The following is a 27,104-nucleotide window of genomic DNA, read 5'->3' on the forward strand; positions in this document are numbered from 1 at the left end:
ATAACGAAATCTCCAATTTTTAGTTTTTTTTCGACTGTTTTTCAAAGTACCCGGAATATTCAAATTTTGAAAGCGACACATTCTAAACTATACATACATATATATAGTATATATAGGAAATATAAAAATTATTATATAGGGTGTTTCCTAACCAGGTGCAAAAAATTTAAAGGCGTAATCCTCGACTGATTTTGAGTCAAAAATGTCTAATAAACATATGTTCGCAAATGCCTTGTTTCCAAGATACAGGGTGTTGACTGAAAGACGTTGAAAAAGGTTTTAAAGGTTTCTAAAGGTTTGATGGTATTTACTAACTTGTTTATTGTTAGTTTTTTTTGCTACTTCCACTACTATAAACAAAATAGTCAGTGTTATTTTGGTGTTTTACTCTCTAAAGTGAAAGAATTTAGTTCTGTGTCCCAAAAATCGGATTATACCTCAGTTTTGAAAATTTTTCAAATGCCCAATTACACTAATCAAGAAATGGCCAATATGGTTTTTGTTTACGGCCTTGCTGATGGTAAGTGTTTGGCAGCGAGGCGCATTTACATGGAAAGGTTTCCAAACCACCAAGCTCCCAGCCACCAAACCTTTAAAAACCTCTTTCAACGTCTTTGTGATACAGGATCTCTTATGAAAACTCCAGGAGGAGGAAAGCCGATAACACGTCGAACACCAGAAGTGGAGGAAGAAATCTTAAGACGTATTGAAGAAAACCCCGGAACAAGTACTCGTAAAATAGCTGCCGTTTTAAATATTAGTCATAAAGTAGTGTGGACTGTTTTAAAAGAGCAACAACTTTACCCGTACCACATACAAAGAGTACAAGCCTTGTTACCTCAAGATTATCCTCCACGTATTCAGTTTAGTCAATTGATCCTACAAAAAGTTGCATTAGATCCACAATTCCTTTCTCGTGTATTGTTCACAGATGAAGCGACGTTTTCCAGAAGTGCAATTATCAACTTCCACAAAAATCACATTTGGGCTGATGAAAATCCTCATTCAATTGTGGACGAGCGGTTCCAACATCAATTTTCTCTAAATGTATGGGCCGGCATAGTTGGAGATTATTTGATTGGACCCTACTTTTTGCCGCATTATCTTAATGGAGAAACAAATTTAAATTTTTTGCAAAATACTTTATCAGTTTTACTGGAAGAAGTACCTATTGCACACAGGCTTCAAATGTGGTTTATGCATGACGGTGCGCCAGCACATTTTTCTTTACGCGTCCGCGAGCACTTAAATGCAACTTTTCCAAATAAATGGATAGGCAGAGGTGTCCCAGAGCCTAATCAGTCGTGGCCAGCAAGGTCCCCGGATTGTAATCCTCTGGACTTCTACTTTTGGGGTGATCTGAAGAGACTTGTCTATGCTGTCCCAATAAACACTCTGGATCAACTTCAGGAACTTATAATTACCGGATGTGAAACGATACGCAACACACCAGGAGTTTTCGAGAGAGTGAGACAATCATTAACAAGAAGGATGGAAGCGTGCATTATGAGTAATGGTGGTCATTTTAAGCAATTCTTATGATTAATCATTAAAGCATTCCCCCGAAAAATTGTCTTTTCTAAAATTCAAACATCCAAATTGAGTCATTTTGGAAATAAAATCTCTTTTTCTTGTCACATTTCGACACCCTGTATCTTGGAAACAAGGCATTTGCGGACATATGTTTATTAGACATTTTTGACTCAAAATCAGTCGAGGATTACGCCTTTAAATTTTTTACACGTAGTTAGGAAACACCCCGTATAAACGAACACATGTTTCGAACATTATAGTTCGTGGATATGGGATTTCGACAATCAGCTTTATAGGAAAGATACGCGTTTAATTGGTATCTGGCAGTGTGTAGATTAGCGGTAAATTGAAGTGCACACGAGTTGTTTAATACATATATTGCATTTTCAATAATTTTTTGAACAGACGATATAAATAAAAATAATTTAAAAATCAATCTAAACAGTAAAAAACATCTTATTTGTAATCGTACATAAATAAATTAATCACAGAATACTTTGCGTAACGAAGTAATATTTAACTAACATGTACAGCTAGGAGTATTAGGATGTCTTACATCTATTTGGCTTCAATATTTATTTAACGATTAATTAAGAAATGTAAAATTTCTTTGAAAAGGTCCAGCATTGAGTGGACTGTTAGTAAAATATATATATATTTATATATATATATAGCACAAATAGATATTTACATCTACATAAATCCATCATATAAGTGAGGTTTCAGCGTTATGCGCGCAGACTGTTTCAATGCTAAAGCAAACAGTGATGTTTTTTAGCAGTTTTAAATTTCCGAATATTCCTCTTTCCTTATAAAGCGTCGGCTTTGTTTTAATCGGTATCTATTTGGCACAATAAAAAAATATGTCTGCCGGCATGTTTTTTTTATCACGCTAAATAAATATCAATGATAGAAAATTCACAATAGTACAAGTTAAATAGGAACCAAATTATAGACATTTCACTACGAAACTCTGGTACAAATTTTAAGATGTATTTACTAAAAAACCCCAAAAACCTTGCTAATAAATAACAAATTCTCTAGACTATATGACACAAAACAAACCATCTTGTTATTAAAAACAACTAATCATTTTACCTGAGCAACAATTGCTTAAACTAGACCTCGTATGAAGAGATCATTTCAGCTTTGTGAACGTCCACGAAAGGTCGAAATGAGAATTGTTCAGTTGAGTTGCCTTGTTAGTGCTTGTTGCCAAATTTAAACGGGATCGTGTTCGTTGGTTAAAGGTTGTTGGGCCTGAAATCGTTAAAAAAAAAATTTTAAGATAGCGGAAAAGAAGTAAAACGGTATATGTAAGTAAGAAACTTACCAGAACGCATTACCATGATGGATGCATAACACAAAATATTTATTACAATTGCAAAGAAGTCTGAACAACTAATAAATATGAATAAAGGTGAATATTTCTTGCGGTATAAATATCAAATTCGATCTTACATTTTTAAAAGGAAAGGAAGGGCAATAAGGAAAACTTATATAATGCATTGGCGATGGGGCAGTGGTGGGAAGTGTATGACGGAGGATGTTTTCAGGACAAGTTCGCTACATTCTATAGTAATCTGACTTACTATTGCAAGAATACTTTTACCAAGTTAAAGAAAAATATTCTAGACTTCACTACCTCTCGACATTAAATCTGTTTTAAAAATATTTCACCCACACTAATCACAGAAAAAAACATGAATTACTCTCAAAACTATATAATCGGTGAAAAATCTGAAAAAACGAAAATATTTTAAAAGACAGATAAGCGCAACAAACTTGTCCAGGAAGAGCTGGAAAATAATAAACGAAAATAGAGATAGATGCATGTTGTGTATCAAGGATGTAATTGTTGGTAGTCAAAAAATCATTTAGATCTGTCCTGGTCGTGCGATGTATTGATTAATTTTGTATTGGTGTTTCGGAGTAGAGGTGGGAGTTATGCTGTTATGGGTTTGGTATTTAATCAAATTAAACATTGTGTGTTGATGCTAGACTCACCTGGCAACGACATATAATATTAACATTAATGGGATTTACACAACGTTAAGCTCAGTATGTTTGGTGTTTAGGAAAAGTCAGGGTACTGTTGATATTGAGGTGTTATTGTTGGTGTACTTTGCTCTTGTGCAGTCAGATTTGCAGTATGGTTTGATATTCTGGGATTCTTCTCCATATTTGGGTAAAACTTTCAGAATTTTATTCAAGAAATAAAATTTTCTTATGTCGAATTGTTGATTGATACATAAAACAGTTCATTGGTCTTGTCACAAGTGCTTTTAACAAAAAGTTGTGATATTCAGAATTGGTATGAAAGGCAGGCAGTAAGCCTTGGATTGTCATACTCGTCAACACTCGAGAGAGAGTTTGCCGAACTAAGTAGGAGTTAAGTGTGTTAATCAAATAAAGAGGATATCGGGAAATAGGCTGATTCATATTGAAGTGCTTGGATTTCTAATACAACAGATATTCTACTCTGCAAACCACTTCCTTACTTTCTAGACTGCTTTTCGACCATCACTGCTTCACTTCTCTTGCGTTCTGTATTGTATTGTATTGTGCATGTATATTTTTGACTATACAATAAGATGCTTCTCTGATCTTCTGTTTTGAATAAACATTTTATTAAATTTATTTAACGATTCGTAAACAATATAATCCCTACAATAAAGTCAAACGACATCGATAAAACATTTAACAATTTCCTTGAAAATTGAGACAACCGATTTAATATACCTATAAAATAATCTATTTCGCGACAGCATATGGACGCTCCAAAGCACAATACACAAGTGAACTGTACGAAGAAGCCACAAAATGACAAGAACTAATGACGTGGATTTCACTTTGAACTCGCTGTTATTTCTTTTCATACAGGAAGTCTTATACAGGTAAACAGACATACATCAATTCACCGATTTTTTAGTTTTAAATCAAAATAATATCTTGCATAGACAATCATGAATACACAAATTTGTGTATTTCTGGTTTAAATAAAACTCAATGAAATAATTTACAACTGTTTCATAGTATTATGTACTGAGTGTCCGAAATTCATGTCCAATCTTTTATATTTGGAACTAACAGCTTGAGTAAATCCGTTCGTTGTGTATTCCTATTAACGTTGATTTTTTAATCTGAATTTCTCTTTGCTTGTCCTACGACATAATTGTTTATTGTAATTTACGTAAAACTTTATCCATGAATACGAATTAAAGAGAAAACTCTACAAATAGATACCACTAATCGGTATTAAACCTCCGATTCGCATACACGGGGCTTTGATTCCGTTTTAGAGGCTAGTAGAGGAGTTAAACCTGTCTTATTCATCGGTATATATGCATCCTAGTGAATGAGCGCGTCTCTTTTCTGCATGGTAATCCTGGGTGAAAATCAGTTTTAAATTCAAAATACCAAAACTCAAATATGCACAAAATCTTTAATAACAGTTTTTAAAAGGGAACCATTATCATCTGATGACTTGTATAAAAAGGCAAAAGTAAATAAGAAGCCCTTGTAATATTTATATTGTGTACCCAACATGTTTGAAAGGGACAGTACATTCATCAAAAAAATATTCTTCTATAGTTAATTTTAAAACTGGCATTTTTGCATCTTTTCTATTGAAGCATATTTCAACATCTCACATGTAACGTGGCCAATATAATATCTTAATATCCTGTCTTATCATCTAAACTCTCATCCAATCACTGTAGCGTGGTCTTAGCTTAAAATTTTCTTCAGTCTAATCATTCTGCAACTTGAATTATTAATAAAAACATCATGGATAGGGCAACAGTAATTTTTTTTTTATTTAATCTTGTTGCGAATAGGTCGATATCTGTTTTTTTAATGGTGGACTTAAAGTACGATAGCAACATATGTTGTTAGCCCATACTCTACATCAATGGATGGTTTTTTTTATTCTTTATCAGCTTCAGTATTTTGTAGAGAAATCGCTGGAAGTTAATGTCATACTTCAGTTACTCCGTTATGTAAAGGAGGATATTGTACTTAATCATTTCCATCCCTGGTTAACCACGAAATTGCCGTCTCGTTATCTATTCTTAATAATATTCAAATATGACTTTGAAGTTTAGCATAAGATTGTAAAGCATATACAACACCGAATACTAAACCTTAACCGGAGGCCACCGAACTAGTTGTTTGTACATCAACAAAATTTTTAAAGTAATGAACTTCTGTTTTCGAATAAACCTTATACTTCGACAAGTAAAATGTACGTTTAGCCTCTCATCTAATACCCATGATGGAATGCATTTATAGGGTTTTTCCTTCTCAATTCATGCTAATGAGCGAAATTTACAGAATCGACACGTAAAGATTATGCTTACGAATCATTTTGAAAAATTAGGATTACACGTCCTAGGTTAATTCCAAGATTAACCCTACATACTTTTATCATGGTCACATAAATTTGGAACTCCCGGTACAGTCGAACCTTTTCGTCGTTTTTCTCATTAATAAGTAATTGAAGCTACACCTTACTAAAAAGACCTTAAACCTTAATACTGACGGCACAATTCCTCATAAAAGAGATACAAAAATATTGTAATTTAGGGGAAGCTATAGTAATACTGACTGGTTATTAAGGGTTATACGACTAACATGAGTAATTAGGAGTTACGCTATGTTAACGATAAAAAGACGAGTATATGGTTACAACAATACCATATCAAAAAACTGCAACATAATACTTGAGACGTAATAAGTAAGCCATTTGGCTGATTACCTAGGAATGTTATAGTCTAACGCTAGTGCTCTCACCTCTTCTCCAACAGTGCTTAAATACGGTCTCTCAACGGATGGGTAATTGTTTTTCTCCAAAGAAAATTGATCTTCTGTTGTTTTTCTGTACACAGGGTTGTCGAAATTCATAGAAGTCACATTGCGGTGCATCAGGTGACGATAGATGAACCATACCCCCTACAAATTCACGAATGCCTCTATTCTAAAAACGACAAAAAAAGGGGTACTTACAGCAGCCAAAATAAGTACCACCGATGATATTATAATAATTGTAACATAGGCGACTCCTCCATCATCTGCAGATTCTGGTGTTCCAGCCCCAGATTTAGACCGATTTGTTGTACCTACAATTGCAAAAACTCTTTTAGGTCGAGCTATATAAAGCGAGAAACTGGAGTTAGAAAAGGAAAAATACAATTATTAATGTGACTAGGTAGGCTACTAATAACCATTTTATACAAAACAACTACAACTATAATAAACCCAGTTTTTAGATTTTTACACAGTGCATATAAAGACGGGATAATAGGCTAAATGTGAAATTGAGCGAACAATAGAAAAACATCACCACCAACAAGAAAGCGCAGAAAGAAAGCGGGGGTCGAGTACTCACTCTCTGGTAATGAACCTATTCTCGGCGTATAAGGCTCGGATTGAGAAGGTGCACTGGTCGTTATAGTCTCTGCCAACCAAATAAAATAAAAAATAATACATCCAAGAACAGCCGCTTGCGATGTTTTAAGCCACTTAAGAATTTTTTAAATTGTTTTACACCAAAATCAGCCATTGCAAAGCATTATGTAACAGTTGAAACAAACACTCACCATCTTGAATGCACGTAAGACCATCGGGTAGCATGCGCAGGCCCTCAGGACAGGCGCAAGAAATAAGGGGGGCTCTAGAAGTGAGACGCGGCGCAGGCAAACACAGGTGTGAACAATGCCCGTTCACTGGTTGACAATGATTCTCTGAATCCGGCTGGCGATAAGGATGGTATACATGGATTACCATTGGATTTTGAACCATTTCTGTCGCAGTTATTGGAGACAGATCTTTGCCTGTGAACTTATTAGCACGAAACACCGCAGCTCTATCCCAATCAGTCCAATAGAGCCAATCTTCAAAAGTCGTAATAGAAAACGGGTGTCTTAGCGCAGTGGTCGAGAAGAGGATAAGTTTCCTGTCACGCCCATCCCAATCACAGACTGAAATAGTATTTAATTTTGCATCCACCCAATAAAGCCGCTTCCTTACTAAGTCTAAAGTAAGCCCGTTTGGCCATCTAAATAAAAAAATAAAATTAACAAACAAGACTATCTAATAATTATTTAAACCTTTACCTAACATCGTAAGTAACAATAGCCTGTCTATGAGATCCATCCATTCCCGCTCTTTCAATCCTAGGCTCCTGACCCCAATCAGTCCAGAACATCCATCCTTCCAAAGGATCCACAGCAATAGCTCTAGGTTCTTCCAGATCGTCTTTAATAAGTACTTTCCGCATTTGCCCATCGAAATTGGCCAAGGAAATGGTATTCGTGCCTGTATCAGTCCAATAGAGATGCTCATATACCCAGTCAACTGCCAGACCATCAGAAGTTGTTACCTCGTCAGATACTACCTGAAATTTTTTAATTTTGGAATTAGTGTTTAGGTAATTACAGATGAAGGAATTTTAAATGAACTTATATGCAATTGCAATTGCAAACAACCACTTTTTTATATAGACTCAATTCCAAAAAAAATTTATATTCGAAAGAGGAAGCGAAGGTTATAAAGCTAAAGAAGTAAATAAGCATATTTTGTAGATTAAAGTGCATACATTGTTCGCTAATTTCAATAAGCTGATGCTAAAATTGTAGATTCTAAAAATTCAATAATATACTAGGCGTTCTATATCGACATTTTTTTAAAGGTTTTCTTGAAAATGCGGTAAACGTGAAAATTTATCTATGAATAGTTTGAAAAGCGATTGAGCTACTTTAGGAATACATATATCAAGATATATAATAGTAGACAGTGTGTTCCTCGTATAGGAAGAAATCGAGTTTTGAGATCAAAACAGCGATACATTCCCTTCTTATTGCATTGCAAATGTAACGTTATTACTAAACACCTACCACAGTCTTGGCATTGCCTTCATCAATTGGAGCTTTGTAGATCTTCTTATCGGCCACATCACTCCAGAAAATCATTCCAGTGCGAAAAACAAAATCAAGTGCGGTAGCCGAATTGGTTTCATTTACAATACTAGTCATCTCGTGATGGTCCAAAGAAATCTTCCTAATATCCCGTCTCCTCGCAAACAACAAAGAGGCGTGCCCTTCTACTGCTTTGCACCTGGTGTGATCCCTAGGGTCTCTGGCATATCCAGGCAAACATTCACATTTAAAGCTTCCTTTATCGTTTCTACAGGTTTGCGAGCACGCTCCTTCTGTCTGACACTCATCGATGTCTCTACAGGTGCGATTGTCTGCTGCTAAGGAAAACCCTGGACGACACTCGCATCTGTATCCAGCAGGAGCGTCAACGCAGCGATGTGCGCAGCCTCCGTTGTCATGTATACATTCATTTACCCCACACTTTTCACGTGGTTCATCTTCGAAAGCTGGACAATCGGGTTTTCCATCGCAAACTTGTGAAAGTTGTATACAAGGACCTTCAGGACCACAAGAAAACGAGGTCTCGGGATCACATATGACTATAGAAGAGCTACATTCGTGTTCGTCGCCTGCGTCTGGACAGTCTGAGTGGCCATCACAGAGCAGAGCTCCAGGTATACAGGATCTATCGTTACACTGGAATTGATCGGGGCGACACGTGACGTTAGAACAATGAGTTGGAGCTTCATCTGACCCATCAGGGCAGTCCTTGGTGCCATCACAAAGCCAGTTTTTGTGAACACAAGTGATCCGGTCATTGCACTCATGTTCTGAAGGAAGACAAACGGTGGGATGGGGTCTCGGGGGACAACCCTGCTCATCCCTCCCATCCAGACAGTCGTATTCACCATCACATCTCCATTTGGCAGGTACGCAAAACCTTTCGCTGCATTGAAACTCCACTCCAGGAGCGCAACTCACTTCAGGACATTCGGCCTCATCTGAATTATCCCCACAGTCGTTATCCGAATCACAGATCCACCGCCTTTGGATACACTTCCCATTTTTGCAAGTAAATTCATCTGCCCTGCAGGTTTCATCTGAAATTGTAGATTTAGTATGTAAAATTTTGAAATAATAAATGAAAAAATTACTGCAAGATTTTTCATCGCTCTGATCTGAGCAATCAGCATTATCATCGCACATCCATGTTAAAGGAACACATTCGCCGGGAGTTGATCTACAAGTAAACTCGTCGGGTCCGCATACTTTTTGTTCTGGAAATTCAAACATTCATTAAATTGCGACGGAAAAAAAAAATGGGGAAACTTACGGCACAAATGTTCATCTTCATCAGAATTATCGCTGCAGTCTATGTCATTATCGCATTGCCAATGGCTAGGTATACACTTGCCATTGCCGCATCTAAATTCGTTTTTAGCACAGGTTACATTTTCTATAAAGAAATATGTACATATTATTTCGTATTTACAACTTGTAGATAACGGAGACCCTAGTATGAATTTATTTAGGTTTTGATGGCATAAATTTCGACACGTATGCTTACAGTGCGTCAGATTCAGCATAAAAAAATATGTAAATAGCGGTCCGGTTTAATGTCACGGGAAAGAAGAGTTTTTGTTTACGCAGGGTGGGCATTACCTATCTCGCTGCATGGGCAACTTTTTTGTTGGTAAAAATGCAAATTCAGTTAAATAAGAAAATTGGAGGAATTGCGTACTGAATGCGCGTCTCGTTTGACTTTTCTTAACTTGTCAAGTAATTAATAGCGAACCGCTATTCCTATTTAAAAATGTTACTTTGTATTATACCTTTGAAGCAAAAGATATTTTTTTAAATTATAAATTAAGAACAGGTTTCAGCTTTTTGTACAAAGGGATTCGCTACATTTCCCCCAACGGAAATTTCAATACTAATTAATCATACCCTACTGTTTAAATTAACAAATAAATGTATTATTTACTTCTCGAATATTTAGAATCTTCTGAGACAACGCCCTTTGCAATCTAATATGTATGTCAGAATAGGAAAAACAGAATCGCTTCCAGAAGCCATGAGTCTCAAGTTAAACACTAGGAATAGTCACTCAATACCGCCAATTTATTAATAACAAATGTCACTGAGATTACACTAATTTATATGTAAACGAATAACTATCGGCTACCCTATATTCTGATAAATGTCTTATGGCAATAATCTCTTTCACAAAAGGTAAACCGTATGATAATCGAATCGAAGGATGAGAGACATGACAATCCGGGACCGGACCTCTCCAACCCAACTCTCGATAATTACTACTCTACCTCACCCAATATTCATTTCGTCCCCTGGCCCCGTTTTGCCCCCCTTGCGTGTTAAAAACAAGTGTGTCCCTTATTCCTGGGGTTCCTGGAAGTCATGTCATAAAGAAAGTGAATGCTTTAGTTTCGACAGAATAGCGAGAAAAATCATAACCCCGATCGATTACATATGGTCGTACCAATACATAGAGTCTGTCTACTTAGGGGTATTCGCTAAATTTATGTTGGCGCCGACATGTATTATCAAAGTCCTTTTAATGCGAAAGTTATTGGAGTCAATAGGTGGAGGGATTATGACGCATTGTTGTTAAAAAAATGTGGCAAAGCAAACCGCCTTGTTCGTTAATGACGACCTAAAAATAACATAACATTTTTGGATATTTGAAGTAAATATTTGGGTATCGATGCCGCAAGTATGTATTAGATAGATTATATTTATCATAGAAATAGAAGACCTGACATGCCTCAATATCTATTAAAACAGTTGATCTGGCGGGTGAAACTTCCTAAGGAAGTTAATCATACTACTAAGTGAAATCTCGTGGAAATTTGACGGTCGGATTTGTAATCTTCCAATTCTTCTAGCAGCTGGACGTTCACACGTCCAATTGCTCTCTCATCTTCCATGCGTAGTCTGAATTCAGCGTCTAATCGCGACCTCCTGGCTTATGGCCTTCCTTGCCATTTTTCTGAACATCCCAATGGCTGAGCCTGGTCGGTTAGTAAAGGCGACCCTCGCCGCTTTTTTAATAAGAGAAACCGAATCTCAATCGCGTCCATGTTTCTCTCGGAAAAAATTCATAACATTAGTAGCTCCAGCAGTAAAACGGTATGGTACCCCCGAATAGGGAGGGCAAGGTCGTCGATATAGAACCGAACATCCACTTGCCACAGTTCGATCACGGGCAACACGTCGTCAACCAGTCAGTATGGGTCAAAATAAAGGCGGCGACACGCCTGGCTGTAGACAGCCTCTCGAAGCCATAAAGGTATCCTGAGAAAGATGGTTGCTCCTTTAGTTTGCAACGTGCTCAGTGTTGTACCGTCTGCTCCGTCCCCCTTGCACCAACTGCCCCGTATATGGAATCAGGAAGGGGATTACTGAACGCCCTTTCATAGTCTAGCAGTATTCTCACCGCACGGCTCTAATATTGAAATCTTACAAAACTTTCCGAGTTGTATTATTCAGTGCCATATCAGTTGGCGCACGTAGATGTATATCTCACGTCCAAATCTGTTATCTTTTCCAAACTTTCCGACAAGAACGATGCCACACGTATGGGAATTAGGGCTTTAAGCAATGGTTCTTCCTGACTCACCTCTAGTATACTAGGTGCGCCAACTTAAGAACGCGCCATTGCTAACGTTATTATTAGTAGAAATAGAATTCTCGTTCAAAGTACACATACAGTCGCTCAACAAAGTATTCGTATATCGGGAAAAAAATTCTGTGACCCATAATTTTCGACTGATTTTGTTCAAAATTTGTATAATGAAAAATCAATCCTAAACTCAGTTTAGGTGTTCGAGCAGGGAGGAGGAGGAAATTTTTCAGCAGGATTTTAATGATCCTGTAGAGGGGATTTTTCTACGTATATCCTGAAAATTTGATCAAAGTCAGACCACAAATAAGGGAGTTGCAGCTTTTTAAATTCGCCAAAAAGTGACGATTCTCACGCAAAATAATAAAATTTAAACATTTTTGGCGAATTTAAAAAGCTGCAACTCCCTTATTTGTGGTCTAACTTTGACCAAATTTTCAGGATATACGTAGAAAAATCCCCTTTACAGGATCATTAAAATCCTACTGAAAAATTTCCACCGCACAAGAAGTTTTCGAAGTTGGCTGCGATGGTAATGTGTACTTGAAAACCAACTGAATATCCATGTAAAAACCGTTTATAAAAACACATTTCCAACGGAATGCTTTTTATATTTATAAACAATATTAAAATTACCTTAATTCTATTCAAAAAAACTTCAGTAACTTGTTTGTCTAAAATGGACATTTTTAAAGATATGCATTGAGCTATTTTTAATTCTAATTATACAAGCGGGAATCTATCAAATTAATTAAAACAAAGATAAAGATACTTAGAGTAGGTGTTTGGTAAATCTATTAACCACCAACAAAATTCCATCCTTTCGGAATCTCGCTCATGAAGCTGATGAACTGATTAAAATTTATGTGGAACAAACTTGAATTTCATTAAAATTCGCCAAATTATAAATAAGGGTGGGCCGCTTTGTCTTCCTCTCTCAGATATTTCTTAGGAAATGCCTCAAAATATTCCAGATCATTAATGCCGGTTTGTTTATTTATAACGTTAATTTATCTTTTCCTTTTTTTCTTTTTTTAATTTTCATTTTGCCAAAATTTGCGGTAAAATTTCAAAAATTACTGACGATCAGAAAGATTTCTCCCTGAAATTTATTTGCGATACCTGGTTAATGTGTTTTGTTAGATATTATCTACAAGTCTAACACGTCGCATTTTCTTTTGTGTGAAAAGGGCATTTTATCAAACTAATGAATTATAGTTAACATTTTTTAATTCTAGCTTGTCGGCGCTTGCCAAATTAAATTAATTGATTGATCGATCACCACTTGTACAATTAGAAATGAAAATGGCTCAATACTTTTAAAAATATTTACCTTAGAAAAAAAGTTAAGTCATTTTTTTTTGTATATAAAATTAAACCAGTTTTAATTTCGTTTATAAATGTTTGTTCTAGTAAGTGTTCCATAAGAAGTGTTTCTTAAAATTACCTTCATAGCGCAATGTTCAATTGCTTTTCTAGCATCACCACCAATAACAAAGTTAACGATTTTGCGCCCATGATTTGACGCACCCTGTATATACTAACTTGATCTTAGTCTAGATGGATGGGACACATCCCTAAGCCAGACTAAATAGTTGAAACATACTGCGCTGGAGTTGGTAAACTTTTTGGAGATATTACAGAAGCTATGTTAGTCGAACATTTAGAGCAAACCGTCCCGTACGTAAAATATTTTACGAGATACTCTATAGCTAATAAATGCCGATTTTCACTGTTTCAGGTCATTTCGGAAATTTTAAACATTTTTTTATTAAATCTAAAAACGGCCCGAATTCTGCACAACTTTGTTATCTAGCCATACAAAGGGCAATGGCCATTCTGTGATAGAATAATCGCTTAAAAATTGTATTATTATACACTGACTTTCAAAAAAACCGCAACACCAAGAAGAACGCACTGTATGTATTTGAAATTTTGGTATGATTTCAGACTTGTAAAGAGAAAAAAATTGCACGTAGATTGGATCGAAACGCATCAGCAGTGCTAAGAGCTTGGAGAGATTGGTCTAACGAAGGGTCAGTAAATCGTCATCGTGGTAGTGGCCGTCCAAGAATGACGAACCGACGCGAAGACCGGCGACTTCGTCGTTCAGCGACCGGCGCCCCGTTTGAAACAATTCCGTCTCTTGGTGCTGACTGGGTAGCAACCCTAAATCGAAGGGTCTCCCTTAGTACGATGATCCCAGAATTAGAAGTTTTGGACTAAATTCATATCGTCCTATGGGTCAACTTCCATTATCACGAAACCACAGGGTGGCCCGACTGGAGTGGTGTCGTCTGAGAGTGTAATGGGTAGATGAGTGGAGAAGAATCGTGTTCAGTGATGAGAGCCGATATTGTTTATGGCGATCTGATGGACGGTTACGTGTTGGAAGGAGCAGAGGAGAGCGATTAAATTTGGACTTTTTAGAAAGGCATCATTCTGGTTTAACACCAGGTGTCATGGTTTGGGGTGCCATCCAGTATGGTAGTCGGTCTCCTCTTGTTTTCATTTATGATAGATTAAATGCTCAGAGGTACATTAATAGTGTCTTAAAACCGAGTCTTGTACCATACATGTACGACCATCCTGGAAGCACATTTCAACAGGATAATGCGCGACCACATGTAGCCAACGATACTTTGAGGTATTTGGAAATTGAAAATTTGGATACTTTGCCTTGGCCAGCTCGGTCTCCAGATTTGTCCCCAATAGAGCATCTATGGGATATAATGGGTCGGAGACTTCAACGTTTAGCTCGCCCTCCAGAGACCATAGATGAACTCCGCGAGCAGGTGCAGATTGCCTGGGATGCAATACCACAGGAAAATATTGAGAATTTAATTTTAAGCATGCCACGTCGCCTACAGGAATGTATTAATTTAAGAGGAGATGCCACCCATTATTAAATTATTATTAAATGTTTTTACTTATTCACAATAATTTTCTTTTGATATTTCGATCGTTTTTATCCATTACCCGACCCAACGTGATGCCAGAATTTCAAACGTGTACGATGTGTTCTTCTTGGCGTTGCGGTTTTTTTGAAAGTCAGTGTAGCTATTTGCGTTAGAAACTCTACCAACGTAAATTACATGTAACAAAAGCACAATGACATAACTAAATACCGTTTAATTAAATAAGCGTCGGTGAACTAACATATGTAAGTGTACACTAACTTCCAAAAAAAAACAACTCAATTAACTTCGGTAATTGTCTACCGTAGCATGCAGCCAACGATCTACACATTAACCTTTCTTTCAATCAATTGACTTTTATTGTAGATTTAAATACTACAGGTCAAATGACCAATAATTGAAATATTGTGGCCATTTTCACTCCGAGTGTGCGAAGAAGACAAGAATCCAACACGTAATGGGAGCCGGTTAATCTGCCTATTTATATGGAATGCATCCTCTCTGTAAAAGTATCCACCTTTAGACTGGTTTGGACAAAATGGTAAAGACAACCCAAAAGTGAAAACAGCACTATGTCATAATAAAAAACTCATCCATTTGCGTTAAGTGACCTACATTGTCTGCAATTTTATCGCTGCGTAGAATTCATACGTTTCGATAAACTATAAACTTGACCCTAAGACGTCTCGGCTTTGAGGACAGGTCAACTGGGCTGGCTATTCTTATCGTTAATGAAAAACGTTAGAAAAGATAAACGTAATAAAACCAGGATTGTTTATCAATCGCTCTCATAAAGGGATGTAAATAAAAACAAGCCTCCATTAGCTAAGTTTTGTGGCCTACGTGTAAACAATAGGTGAATGAAGCTCGTTTAGGTAATTTACGAGGCATAATACTTCCAGGCACCAGCAGGCAGGAGGCACCATTAACTTCTGGAATACCAGTAACTGCTGCGACTGAAGAGGAGCATTTCAGGCCACGTCATCAGACACCAAATGTCATCAATTCGAATTAACACATCAGGAGGGCCCCTAAAGGTTCGCTTCAATTTAATGGATTTCGGTCTTTCGTAAAATTGATAACTTTCCACTTCAAACGCTTAAGAAGTTGTTTTGTTTACTCACTATTCGGGCATTTCGGGAAAGTAATTAAGCATGAACGCATTCGCGTATTTCGGAGTTCGCGCATATTAATCTCAATGACCATTTTCTAAGCTGCCGATTCATTTATCTTAATTCCGTTCTCTTGTACCCTAGGCACACATAATCCCCTAATTTCCAGTGAAATCACCTTACAAAATATATTTGAGAAAGCTAATTTAGTCATTTAACGATGAAACTCCCTTTGAACAAAGGATGCGAAGTTGCTGGAACGCTTTACGCAAAGCCAATTTGTTTGGTGAACGTATTAAATTAACTTTTTGGACTTGAATGTGGGTCGACAACTTAGTTTTCGAAATTAAAAGTAATAAAGTGTCGTAAATAGGCGAATGAGAATTCTACCGGATGATTCTAGATAAATGGGCCGAGCAAATATCTTGAAAATAATCTACAAAAAAAAAACGTTCAAATACGGCCCTTTTTGTTTTTGGCAAGATCGACTTCGTTTTTTCAAATGGAACACGTAATTTTTTTGAAAATTCAAATTCTTTGTTGGTAGTAAAAATGTTTTTTATTCGAAACGTGTTTTGCTAAAAGTGATAAAATTCATAATAATAATAGATACAAAACAAAGGCTTTATTAAACTTTATTAGGTTGTTTAAGCAATTTTATTTTCTATGTAGTAAATTTAGTTTTATTAGAAAAAAAGTCGAACAAATGTCCAAAACTGTGCCACTATTACTCAAGGCACTTGACCATTCTGTTTTGAAATGATCGTGTGGTATTTTCTAGCATTTCATATGTGACGTTCGCGCATAGCGTAGGCACGGCACAAGGCTACATTACAGATATTGTAGCTTATTAAAATCAAGAACTTTTTGATACGACTATTATTAGAAATTTGACGAAACTAAACGCGAATCCGAAATTTGGATTTGGCTTTTCTGGTTTAACAAAAATTTGATGAGACTGAATTTGCAAACTTCCGAAATAAGATTTCATTTTGTATCGAGTATCGTCATGAATTTTATCACTTTAGCAAAAAAATTTTTCAAGTAAAAACATTTTTACTGTCAATAAATAATTGGAATTTCCAAAAAAACCTTTCGTGTTCCATTTGAAAAAACAAAATTGACCCCAAAAGACAAGTTAAGGTGACCTTGCAAAAATTTACAGCATAAAAAGTTGAGCAATGGAAAATTAATAAGACTTTATTCATTTCTTTGTACATCTCGATTTCAAGATATTTGTCTGTCCCATTTATGTCAAATCGCCCGGTGTACAGTGTGATGCAAATTTGACTGGCTGCAAAAGGTACGAAAACTGCAATAAGAAATAAAAAAGTGATTAAATGAGGAGAGTCAGAGGGAATGTGATGCTATTTTGAAAACGATTTTAGAATTTTTCATTTTTGACGTAATTTCAAGAAACCGACAACCTAATTTTGCGGAAAAGTACCGTAATTTCCCCAATTCAAAATATTTTTCAAATATGTAAAAACATCGTTAGGACAACTGTTTACGAACGACCCACATATGCATGTACTTTTCAGTTATGACGTTTGCAGTCTGAGACGTCAGCATTGTGTTCTTTTTTTTCCATAATTTTTTCCCTAGAAACAAAAATCTTGCCAAAGAAAATGATTTAATGAAGCTCTCGTCAAAGAGGCCACAAAACACTTTTTGAAAAGCCTTTTGGTGTTTTGCACCCAACTCAAAAACAAAAAAACTTAAAGGTCTCCTCGACTTTTTCCATTCAATCATTTTTCCAGCTCCCACACGTTTTCAAGGTGCTTACACGTTTGGCCGAATTTGGGACACACCGTATGTTTGGGGCTCGGCAATACCACTTGTATCGTAATTTAAGACGAAAAATACTAGTTTGGTCATAATAACACAAGTAATCAGGGATTATTACCGAATTCGGAAAAATTTTGGGAAAGGAAGGGACTTCTGGACGTGCACTTGAGTAGGACATTGATTGCGTTAAGCATAAAGGTCAAAACAATGAATTTTTGGCATGCTAAATGTTTACGTAAAAGTGAATAAAAATAAACGAAGAAAAATATACGGTTGTTTTTTGTCGTTAAATTGGACTCAAATAGATGATTGACGAAATACGTAGGTGCCACGGGCGAGTTTAATTAGTGCTTTAGGTAATAAATGCGAAGCTATTGACTACCGTTTACCCCCCAAATTTGGATTAAACATCCACGAATGGAGGAAAATGCAAGCTGAATTTTAATAACATAATATAGCTCCCGAAATTCTTCATTATCTCTCAGCTGCTTTTCACTAAAACCCAATTTTGCCAGCAGAAATTCCGTTTCCTTTACATTTTGCAGTCTCTCATATCCCACATCGCTCAATTGCTCCGTGACATCTTCAGATTTAGTTCTAATAGCGGGGAAGCAATTTTAAAATGTTTCATATACGGGGATCCCGAAAGTATAACATTTTTTTGTGATATGGTGGAAAAACATACCTGACGGTGACACTAAAGTTTGCTCGAGACTATTTTCGACATTGAGCGATCGGCAAAATCCAAAACCATAAATCAGAACTCCGAAGAAGAATAGAAACTTCATCACGAATCAAGATCGAGTCGCACACCACGAGTTTCTCAAACAGTTTGAAAGAAAAGTTGACAACACGGTTTCTTGATGCTTCTGTTTCCCCCTGATTTGCAGACTTCGATAACGTATTCACTCTTATTCCATTTTATACACACGACTAAACATTTTAAGAAAACGCAATCACTCGCTCTCGTTACAACACTTCTGCGTATTAGTACTTATTTATCAATAAACTTACTTGTACTCGAATAAACTAATTATTGGCGTTCGTAGAGAGTAATTTATAAGCAGGGTGCAGAAGGGTCAAAGGGCAATTACAGTTAATGCGTTTGTACGGCCATAGATAAGCAAATCTAAAAATACCCCTCTCAGATATCATATGTCTTGTGCACGTTTCGTACCAAGCAAGCCCGCCTTTACGTTTTGATTTTCACATGGCAGAAGAAAGATACGGCCGAAAATGTAATTTATACTTTTTTTTTTTTAATTTAGGCGCGATTTCAACACCCCACAGAAAGTCGAGGCGCACGGCACAAATAAATCGTTGTAAGCAAATCAAAATCGTCCCGAGTCCGGTCCTGACTCAATTTCCATGGGCGATTTTAAGTAAAAAAATCCTTATTATTTAGCAGTCCCATTCAAAAAAAAAAAAAATAAATTACGCACTTGCGTGTTTAGACGGCTATAAACTCACTCTAATACATATCGAATTGCCGGAGTCCTCTGAACTATAGGGGCCTTTTATAGTCTTGTGTTCGTTTCATTCAAAAGTCTAAAACAAATAAGTCAAATTGAATGTAAACAAATCGACTCAGCGAGTTTCTAGCAGGTAATTCAATAAATATCCCACGGCCCAGCAACTTTGGATACTCGGAATTGCTTGTTTCTAGATCAAAGAGCATCTCCAGAGGTATAACGAGGAAATTGCAGCTGAAAGTTAGAAACGAAAAGGGCCCTAACTTATTTAATGGAGTGTATTTCAACCTGCCCGGAGGGCCTACGTACAAGATATCTGACGTAACTTTCTTCAGTTTTGCACTGTGGACTAGTTGAATTAGGAAGATAATTATACCTTCGATGGGCGTTTTTCTTGTCTGCCAAGGCTCCAACATTATGCGAAAATTTAGACAATTTCGAATTGAAATTTTTAACGGGATGCAGACTTATCAGAGCACGTACAAGGACAACGATTGTAATTAATATGTAAGTGACGAAGGATAACGCTTAATGACAGGTAAGTACCTGCGTCTTTACAGGAAACCTTGCGGATCTCCTGAAGAAGAAAGTTGCCCGATTCGAGACTTGCAATCTGATTTGAGATTCTGAACTGATTGCATCAGAAACAAATGACCTGCCCATCGTCCAGGCCGAACGTGCAAGAATGATGAAGACATGGTTAATTGCAGCCTCTATTACCGTTATTGATGCAGTCAATTAATAACAAAAATTCTACCATTCTAACAGCCTATACCCTCACGTCTACCGCCCACCTTCTTACGCGCGAACACTATATGTTACGTTAACTTTTTCAATCCCAATTCGGGACACTCTGTACATTAAAACTACCTAAATCCGAACCACACATATGCGCGATAGATTGAATTTTTCCTGTTTATGTTGTACTTTAACCTTTAAAGTAGTTCTTTGAAATAGGTCAAAAAGATTGAGAATACGCGATAGCTTGCGCAATCATATAATTACGCAGTAAATCCGATATAAAAATGGTCCTGTGTCGTCGAAATTCGAATTTCTCTTGAAGAATAGCCGTTGATTACAAACGTCATGGAATTTATTCAAATTTTTATCAATTAAAAGTGCTAAACGCTGGACACGAGTCATAATTCCACAAATAAACGGCCAAGATAATCTCAGCAATGAAAATAATAACAAAAATAGACGTAATAATTTTTTTAGTAGTTCCTTATTTATTGCCTTTATTTATTAGGCTGCAAATACCGCCAGGTGCCAATAAATCAATAGCAGAAGTTAAAAGAGGTTTAAAATAATGGAAAGAATGGCAAACGTGACAAACGATCAATCTTCAAGAGCGATCGACACTATGGAGGATTACTGCAGTATTTTCAGACGTTAAGAACATGAGACGGTTATTTGAAATTAACATCGTATTTTAAGTGTAATCTGGAATCTACTGGTTCGTCAGTAATTAGCATCTACGCACTCAAACATTTAATCCTAAAATACAAAGCCGCTGAGAATTTCACGAATACTTTTTAACTGAGAACATGTCACAACGACAGCTCGTTTTGGAATTTTGAAATTGACTAAAATCCATCGAGATACTCAGATTATCCGAAAAACTCAACTTGTCGCAACAAGGCGTACCAAAAGACTAACGGGAGAAACCTTTGCGTGGAAGTGGACTCTATTTCGGAATCTGCCAGAACCGGCAAATTGCTGAGCTCAGGAAACAATATAAATAGATATTACAAAGGAACAGGACAGAAACTTCAAGGTGCTTCCAAGCACTCAATTCACTAAAAGCCAGACGGATCCGCCTTTCGTGAGGAAAACTCCGGTGTAACAAAACTGAACTCTAGTTTGAGGAGTGGTGCCAACGAAGCCGTCAAATTGGTGACGGCTTATTTCAGAAATGCTAAAATAAGGATTCGAAGGGAGTGGTTGGGCTTAGTGTTCACCAATGGCATAGAGTATTTCCCTCAAGCGAGGAAATCCACGATCCAAATCTTTATTCCGAAAGTATGAAGACGCCACTACAGCGCCATCAACGCATTTAGACCAATATCCCTGTGGCGGTAGATGTTAATAAAAGTCAACATGCATCTAGCAGGAGACAGTCGACAAAAACGACTTCGTTCTACAGTGAAAGGAGCTCCATGCCCTCTGCTTTGACATGGAAGAAGCGTTACGGACCAGGGTCGATAAGATTTACGATATCCTTACAGCTCGGGGCACCCCACAGTAGTGGGTCAAATCGACCCTTCGAAAGTTTAAGTTATTTTCAGGAATTAGCAGCACGTCGTGACTGTAGGTTGGGTTTCGGTTAACAAGGGTATCGAGACAAACAAAAGGGCTATTGAGTTCGTCCCGTAGGGTTTCCAATGACGGTCCAGTAAACCGTCGCCATGTCCAAGGGTGCCAAAAGGCGCGTTTCTTACGCCTTGAACCTGCGGGTACGAAAAAACAAAGGTAAACTAGATGAGGTCCGCAGGACGTAGACAAGCTAACGATATCTTGCCACATCCCAGGCATCAAAGTTACTAAAGAGTAATCGACAATCCACGCGATACCTAGTAAAACTCCTTTCTGGTCATTGCACACTAAATGGCTCTTACGAATGAAGAGGAGCTAGCTTTGCAAACTTGCGTGCGGAAAAGACATCATCATCACGTCACTTCCCGGGGGTGTAGTCATCAACACAAATTAAATATGTAAATTCAAAAAATTGGCAAATTGGATTTTTTTGCTTTTGGTTCCATTAAACTAGTAGACTTATGGTAACAATTTGTTCAGGAAGAATGATAGTTTGACAAAAGCTTTAAATTTCGTGAACCTGTGCAATGTCATTTTTACCAACAATTATTAGTCGAATTATGCACAATAAAATGGTCAATAAAGAAAGAGTTTTATAAATTTGAAACGATTTCGCGATGAAATATTGGCGAGTAAATTCTCAGTGTAATACCGGCATTATACAAGTTCAAATATTTTATATACACAAGGGGCCTATATGGAGAGTGAAACCGGGTGGATTGGGGAGAGAAAAACGCCCCTAAGGGCCTAATAATAGGGCTTTGCTCCCCCTCCCGTTTACTTTAAATATTACCTTGCAAAATGCTGACATTATTGTATTTAATTCGACAAAAATTGAAGAAATTGGTAAATATTTGATAAGCTAATCTTTTCTCTAGAATATACAATTCACACCCAAATTTTCTTTGTTTAAACAAAGGCCATGTAAATACAAACAGTAATCAATGTATATTTATTTTTAAAAACCAGTGATTTAATGATCACTAGTTAATATACGTATTAATTTCAATATATTCCTGTTTGAACTGCACAAAAAGCAATGAAACTAGAAGCATCTCAAATTAAGGAGTTAACAAATCGCTCAATTTAATCTGCATTTCCTCACTTGTTTTGAGATTGAAAATTCCTATGATTAACGTCAAAAATAACAAGCTATATAAATAAGAGATATTGCTCATGTGAAACGCATACATCACGCTGCTATTAAATAAACACACGGTGTACTTATAAAATATGTAAAATCCTGGGTCAATAGGGATCATTAAGAAATATTTCAACCCGGGAAGAAAGTATTCCGAAACCGTTCTAGACCCCCTCTGATGAAGCGCATTGCTAATTTTAAGTTGAAATTGAAAAAGAATCTAATTCTAAGATGGTTTCCTGGCGGGTTAGAACAAACCGCAGTAGTCGTTTAAATTCAATAAAATTTCATTCAAAATTGATATTTCTTACGTTTTTAGAAAACAGGTAGCAATGTTTAGATGCCATGCTGGAACGATGTTGTTTTCTCTCTTCAAGGTTCTTTGACAAAAACGATAATTTTTTATATTCAATTAAATATCGCTTTTTATGGACTGTTAGAAACGTTTTTGGGCCCAATTCCTACGTGAATTTTCGTAAGGATTCCAAGTAAAAAATCACCTATTTAATTAAGTCTGAACACTTAGCATTTCTTTAGTCATTCCTGTAGACAAAGTTATAAGAGATACGGAGTTATGTCGAACAAAACTACGTGCCAAAATTTAGAAAATTCTAAGTGATCCCGAAAATAATTGAGAAAAACTGGTATTTACCCAAATTATATTTATTTTATTCTAAATTTATTTGGAAACATTTTCAAAAATAAATTTCACTTATTCACTCGCATTTTTTGTCATCTGGAAATCAAAATAATCGGATTTTTAAAACGACATTCCATCTTTCATCACCTGACGGGCTTACCTTTTTTACTATAAAAAAAATTTAATAAACACTTAGCGAAGTCGAAAAAAAATTACTCTTACTGTTTTTCAAAGGGTACTAATCAAAATAGTTAATAACAAAGTTCAATAAAAAGTGAAAATACAAAAGTATATATATAAATAATTGAAAATACTTTCTTCCATTTTTTATGAAACGTTCTGAATTTGGTACAGTCACATCGTTTGTTTAAATTATTGACTTTTAGATCAAATTATTTCAAGTTATTTGATTTAAAAACATTTTTAAGTTCAATCGAAACCATGTGGCACGCCGTATCTAAACATTTTTCTTTTTTATGAAATATTTTGATAACGAAATATTGTTAAAAATGAAACAAATGTTTAATACATATCGTAATAAAAGGTTTTATTCAAATAATCGAAGGCTTTCAAAAAATCGTATAAAAATGTCAGGTTCATATTTCAAAAATCAGGTTAATGGCGGTGTCTATGAAGAAATGAAATTTATTGTACTATTTGAAACAACCCAAGGGAAAAAAGTGAATAAACATCGGATATTTCGAATATGTCCAGGCTGAGTGAAAACTTTTGAAATGTTAATATTTGGTTTCATCGGGTACAAATATGTGCTAATTCGTCCTGATTCAACCAATTCAATATCTCTTACTTTTCGAGATCACAATGATGAGCAAAGATTTTGTATGATCCTTTATATAAATTCGACAGTAGTGTTACCAAACTTCGGGCCGAATTTTTGTGATATTCTGAAAGTTAGTTTCGAACTTAAAATCCATCTATAAAACAACATCGGAAACGTGAGTGCCGTGTGTAGCATACAGGGGACAAAAATATGGATTTTCTGCGTTCGCAAAACTAATTAAATTACACAAAATTGCATTTAATTGTGGAAAAAAATATAGTACACAAATTACCCGTATTCCTTACTATTTTAGTTTTTAGGTGTAACAAAAAGTACGTATATATTCGGATAATTAATGATTCGTGTGATCTAACTGATCAGAAACCGAAATGTTTCATACTTTAATTAGCGATAGCTGTATGATTAACTATTGCACATAAGACTACACCCACAAACCTATAAAAGTGATATTTGTCAGAATAGGAAACGAAAAAATATTCCACTTTTTGCCCGGTGGGAACACCTAATTTCTTTAAATAAAATATCTTATAACAAACAATAGTAATATAATAATTGCTTACTTGGGCATTCCGTCGGTTTTTCATCGGAGTTGTCTTGGCAGTCGTTTTGTCCATCACATACGAATGCAATTGGAATGCATTTCTTATTGGCACATGTAAATTGTCTTAAAGAACACTCGGAGCCTGAAATTTATACAAACGCGTTTAGCAACAAAACGATGTCCGTCAAGGAATACCAGAGAGTAATTCTTTATTTTAAATAAAAGCTCGAGCCCTATTGAAACGGTAAATAAACAAACGATTTACACAATCACACTAATAGGCCCTTATAGATGGTATTCTTTTTTAACTTTAATGTTACATTGTCCGGCCAGTGTTAATACATTCTCCATTTAGTAAGGTTTTTATTATTGATTATGCTTGTATAATTTGGTAGTGGATTCGAAGCTGATTTTACCCTGACAGGCTTCATGAAAAGCAGTCGGTACATAAAAGCGTTTGACAATTAGCCTCAATTCCTTGGGTCCTCATTAAATATTTTCATTAATTAATTTGGAGTCCCAGTGACAGTGTTATTTTGGTGTATAAACGTTTTGAATCAGAGACAAACTAGTTTACATCCAATTTTGTTCTTTTTCATTTCACTTAAAATGTATGTTATGAAATGCACCATTTCTAATGTTTGGCAAGAGCTGAATAAACGCACAAGGGACGTTTGCAACAATTACAATTTATTATTATTTTTTTAATTCGTGTTAAAAATGAAATGTCACACGTTTTATCATGTTTGAAAAATTATGCGGTATTAAAACAAAAATTGTGTATTCATAATAGGTAATTAACATTTCAATGTCAAGCGGTACTAAACCTATTTTGATAGGTTAACTATCAAACGTAAATAAAGTTAAAACATCACCTGATATTGCATTGCTCATTTTTTTTAATAAAATGATTCAAAAGTTCCTCGAATTTTACTGCAAACAATTTAAATTTCCACTTCTCATAAATTTTTTCTTGAATAAGTTGATCTCTGTAAATATTTTTATCCCTGTGGGGAAATTGGAAACATAACTCACCCTCTGTGACAGATTCTGGGTGTCCAATTGCAAGGCAAGCGAAATAACACAAAACTGCTGTGAAAACGACAGTACCATTTGAAAACTTCAAAAGCATTGTACTATATGAGTTCTACACGTGTTTTACGACATAACCGATTAGTTTTGCTCACTACTTTATATACAAGCCAGATGCACATTTACATTGCAGAACTCGCCTTCGGTTTCCCAGCACTGGCTAGATAGCATAAGCCTCGCTTTGCTCGTTCAAAAGATTTTAACATACACCTTCCAATATACCGGTCTTTATCTGTACCATCTGAAAAAGTAAAGAGCACCAATGTATAAAGTGAGCTTCCACGCAATCTCATTTAAACCTGCGTTTTCGATGTGCGCAGGTCTATGGCATAGCGGCCCTTTGGAATAAACGCAAGCGCTTTTTGGGGTGTAGATGTTTTTGCCAAACCAAAATACAAAAATAATGTACGATTGTAGCCACAGGACCGGAGTAGACTTTGGTAGAAACAGAGTAGAGTACTATTTAAACGTAAGAAAAATGGTTCTGATGTTCTTTTGCTGTATGAAAAAATCCGATCGAGGCTATCATTAGAATCAACATTTTTAAATGTCTATGTGAAAGGGATTTTTCCTTTTTAAATTGAAAAAAAAAGAATTAAGCAAAACATCAGCAATAGATTCAGAGTCGAAGAGGAATTCATTTTGATTAACGATCATATCAAAATTAAGAAATAAAGGTATAACTTAAACAGGGTGTTTTTAAAAATGGTCTATACAATATTCCAGTCAGATTCCTGAAATTGATATATACTATGTACACCCAAAGATTTAACCCAACTTGCATTAAGCCAAAAGTTGATGGTTTTCAAAGTAGATACATGGATCTTCTGTAATGGCGGTATTTGAGTGAAACCTCGTATGGAGCGATGATAAATCGGGATCTGCCTACATTCTTATATACATTGCGGACGGCGTCGTCGACACTACTAGTATATCAATCCTCATTTGAATGACACAATTTTTTTGCCACTCGGTATAAAATAAATAGATGATCAAATTTAAATCTTTCAGAAGATTTTGTGGAAAATGTATGTGTAAAAAAGGTTTATTTTCGTTTATTGTTACTTAATCTTCCATTTTATCACCTTGACATTTTGCGATTTAGTGAATTAATTCGCCGTAACTGCGGGTCTTTTTCAAAAAAAACTTTATTAAATGTCAAATTGTATAACAATTTTTTTAATACATTTAAAAAAAATGTATTTAAACACTTTCCCCAATGGCTGTT

The 27,104-nt window shown here is 35.9% G+C and overlaps 1 protein-coding gene and 1 long non-coding RNA gene across 3 annotated transcripts; one reads left to right on the forward strand and one right to left on the reverse strand.

Moving 5' to 3' along the window:
* Positions 1-1,893: 1,893 nt before the first annotated feature.
* LOC136348575 (very low-density lipoprotein receptor-like) lies at positions 1,894-26,097 on the reverse strand. Of its 2 annotated transcripts, none has more exons than XM_066299500.1 (11): positions 25,820-26,097; positions 24,804-24,926; positions 9,745-9,867; positions 9,566-9,688; positions 8,430-9,511; positions 7,650-7,930; positions 7,134-7,591; positions 6,923-6,991; positions 6,541-6,653; positions 6,328-6,486; positions 1,894-2,793 (listed from the first exon to the last, which is right to left on the reverse strand). In XM_066299500.1, exons 1-11 carry the CDS (start codon positions 25,914-25,916, stop codon positions 2,755-2,757), a joined length of 2,667 nt encoding a protein of 888 aa, XP_066155597.1. In that variant the 5' UTR covers positions 25,917-26,097; the 3' UTR covers positions 1,894-2,754. The 2 variants fall into 2 exon arrangements, with proteins under 2 accessions (XP_066155597.1, XP_066155596.1); XM_066299499.1 differs by having other exon boundaries at positions 7,650-7,926; positions 8,426-9,511; positions 25,820-26,093.
* Positions 6,596-7,020, forward strand: LOC136348576 (uncharacterized). Its single transcript, XR_010733684.1, has 2 exons — positions 6,596-6,742; positions 6,797-7,020. It is a non-coding gene; the product is annotated as an uncharacterized lncRNA (long non-coding RNA).
* Positions 26,098-27,104: the final 1,007 nt, after the last annotated feature.

This window comes from Euwallacea fornicatus, chromosome 33, assembly GCF_040115645.1.
Source record: "Euwallacea fornicatus isolate EFF26 chromosome 33, ASM4011564v1, whole genome shotgun sequence".
Taxonomy (NCBI): domain Eukaryota; kingdom Metazoa; phylum Arthropoda; class Insecta; order Coleoptera; family Curculionidae; genus Euwallacea; species Euwallacea fornicatus.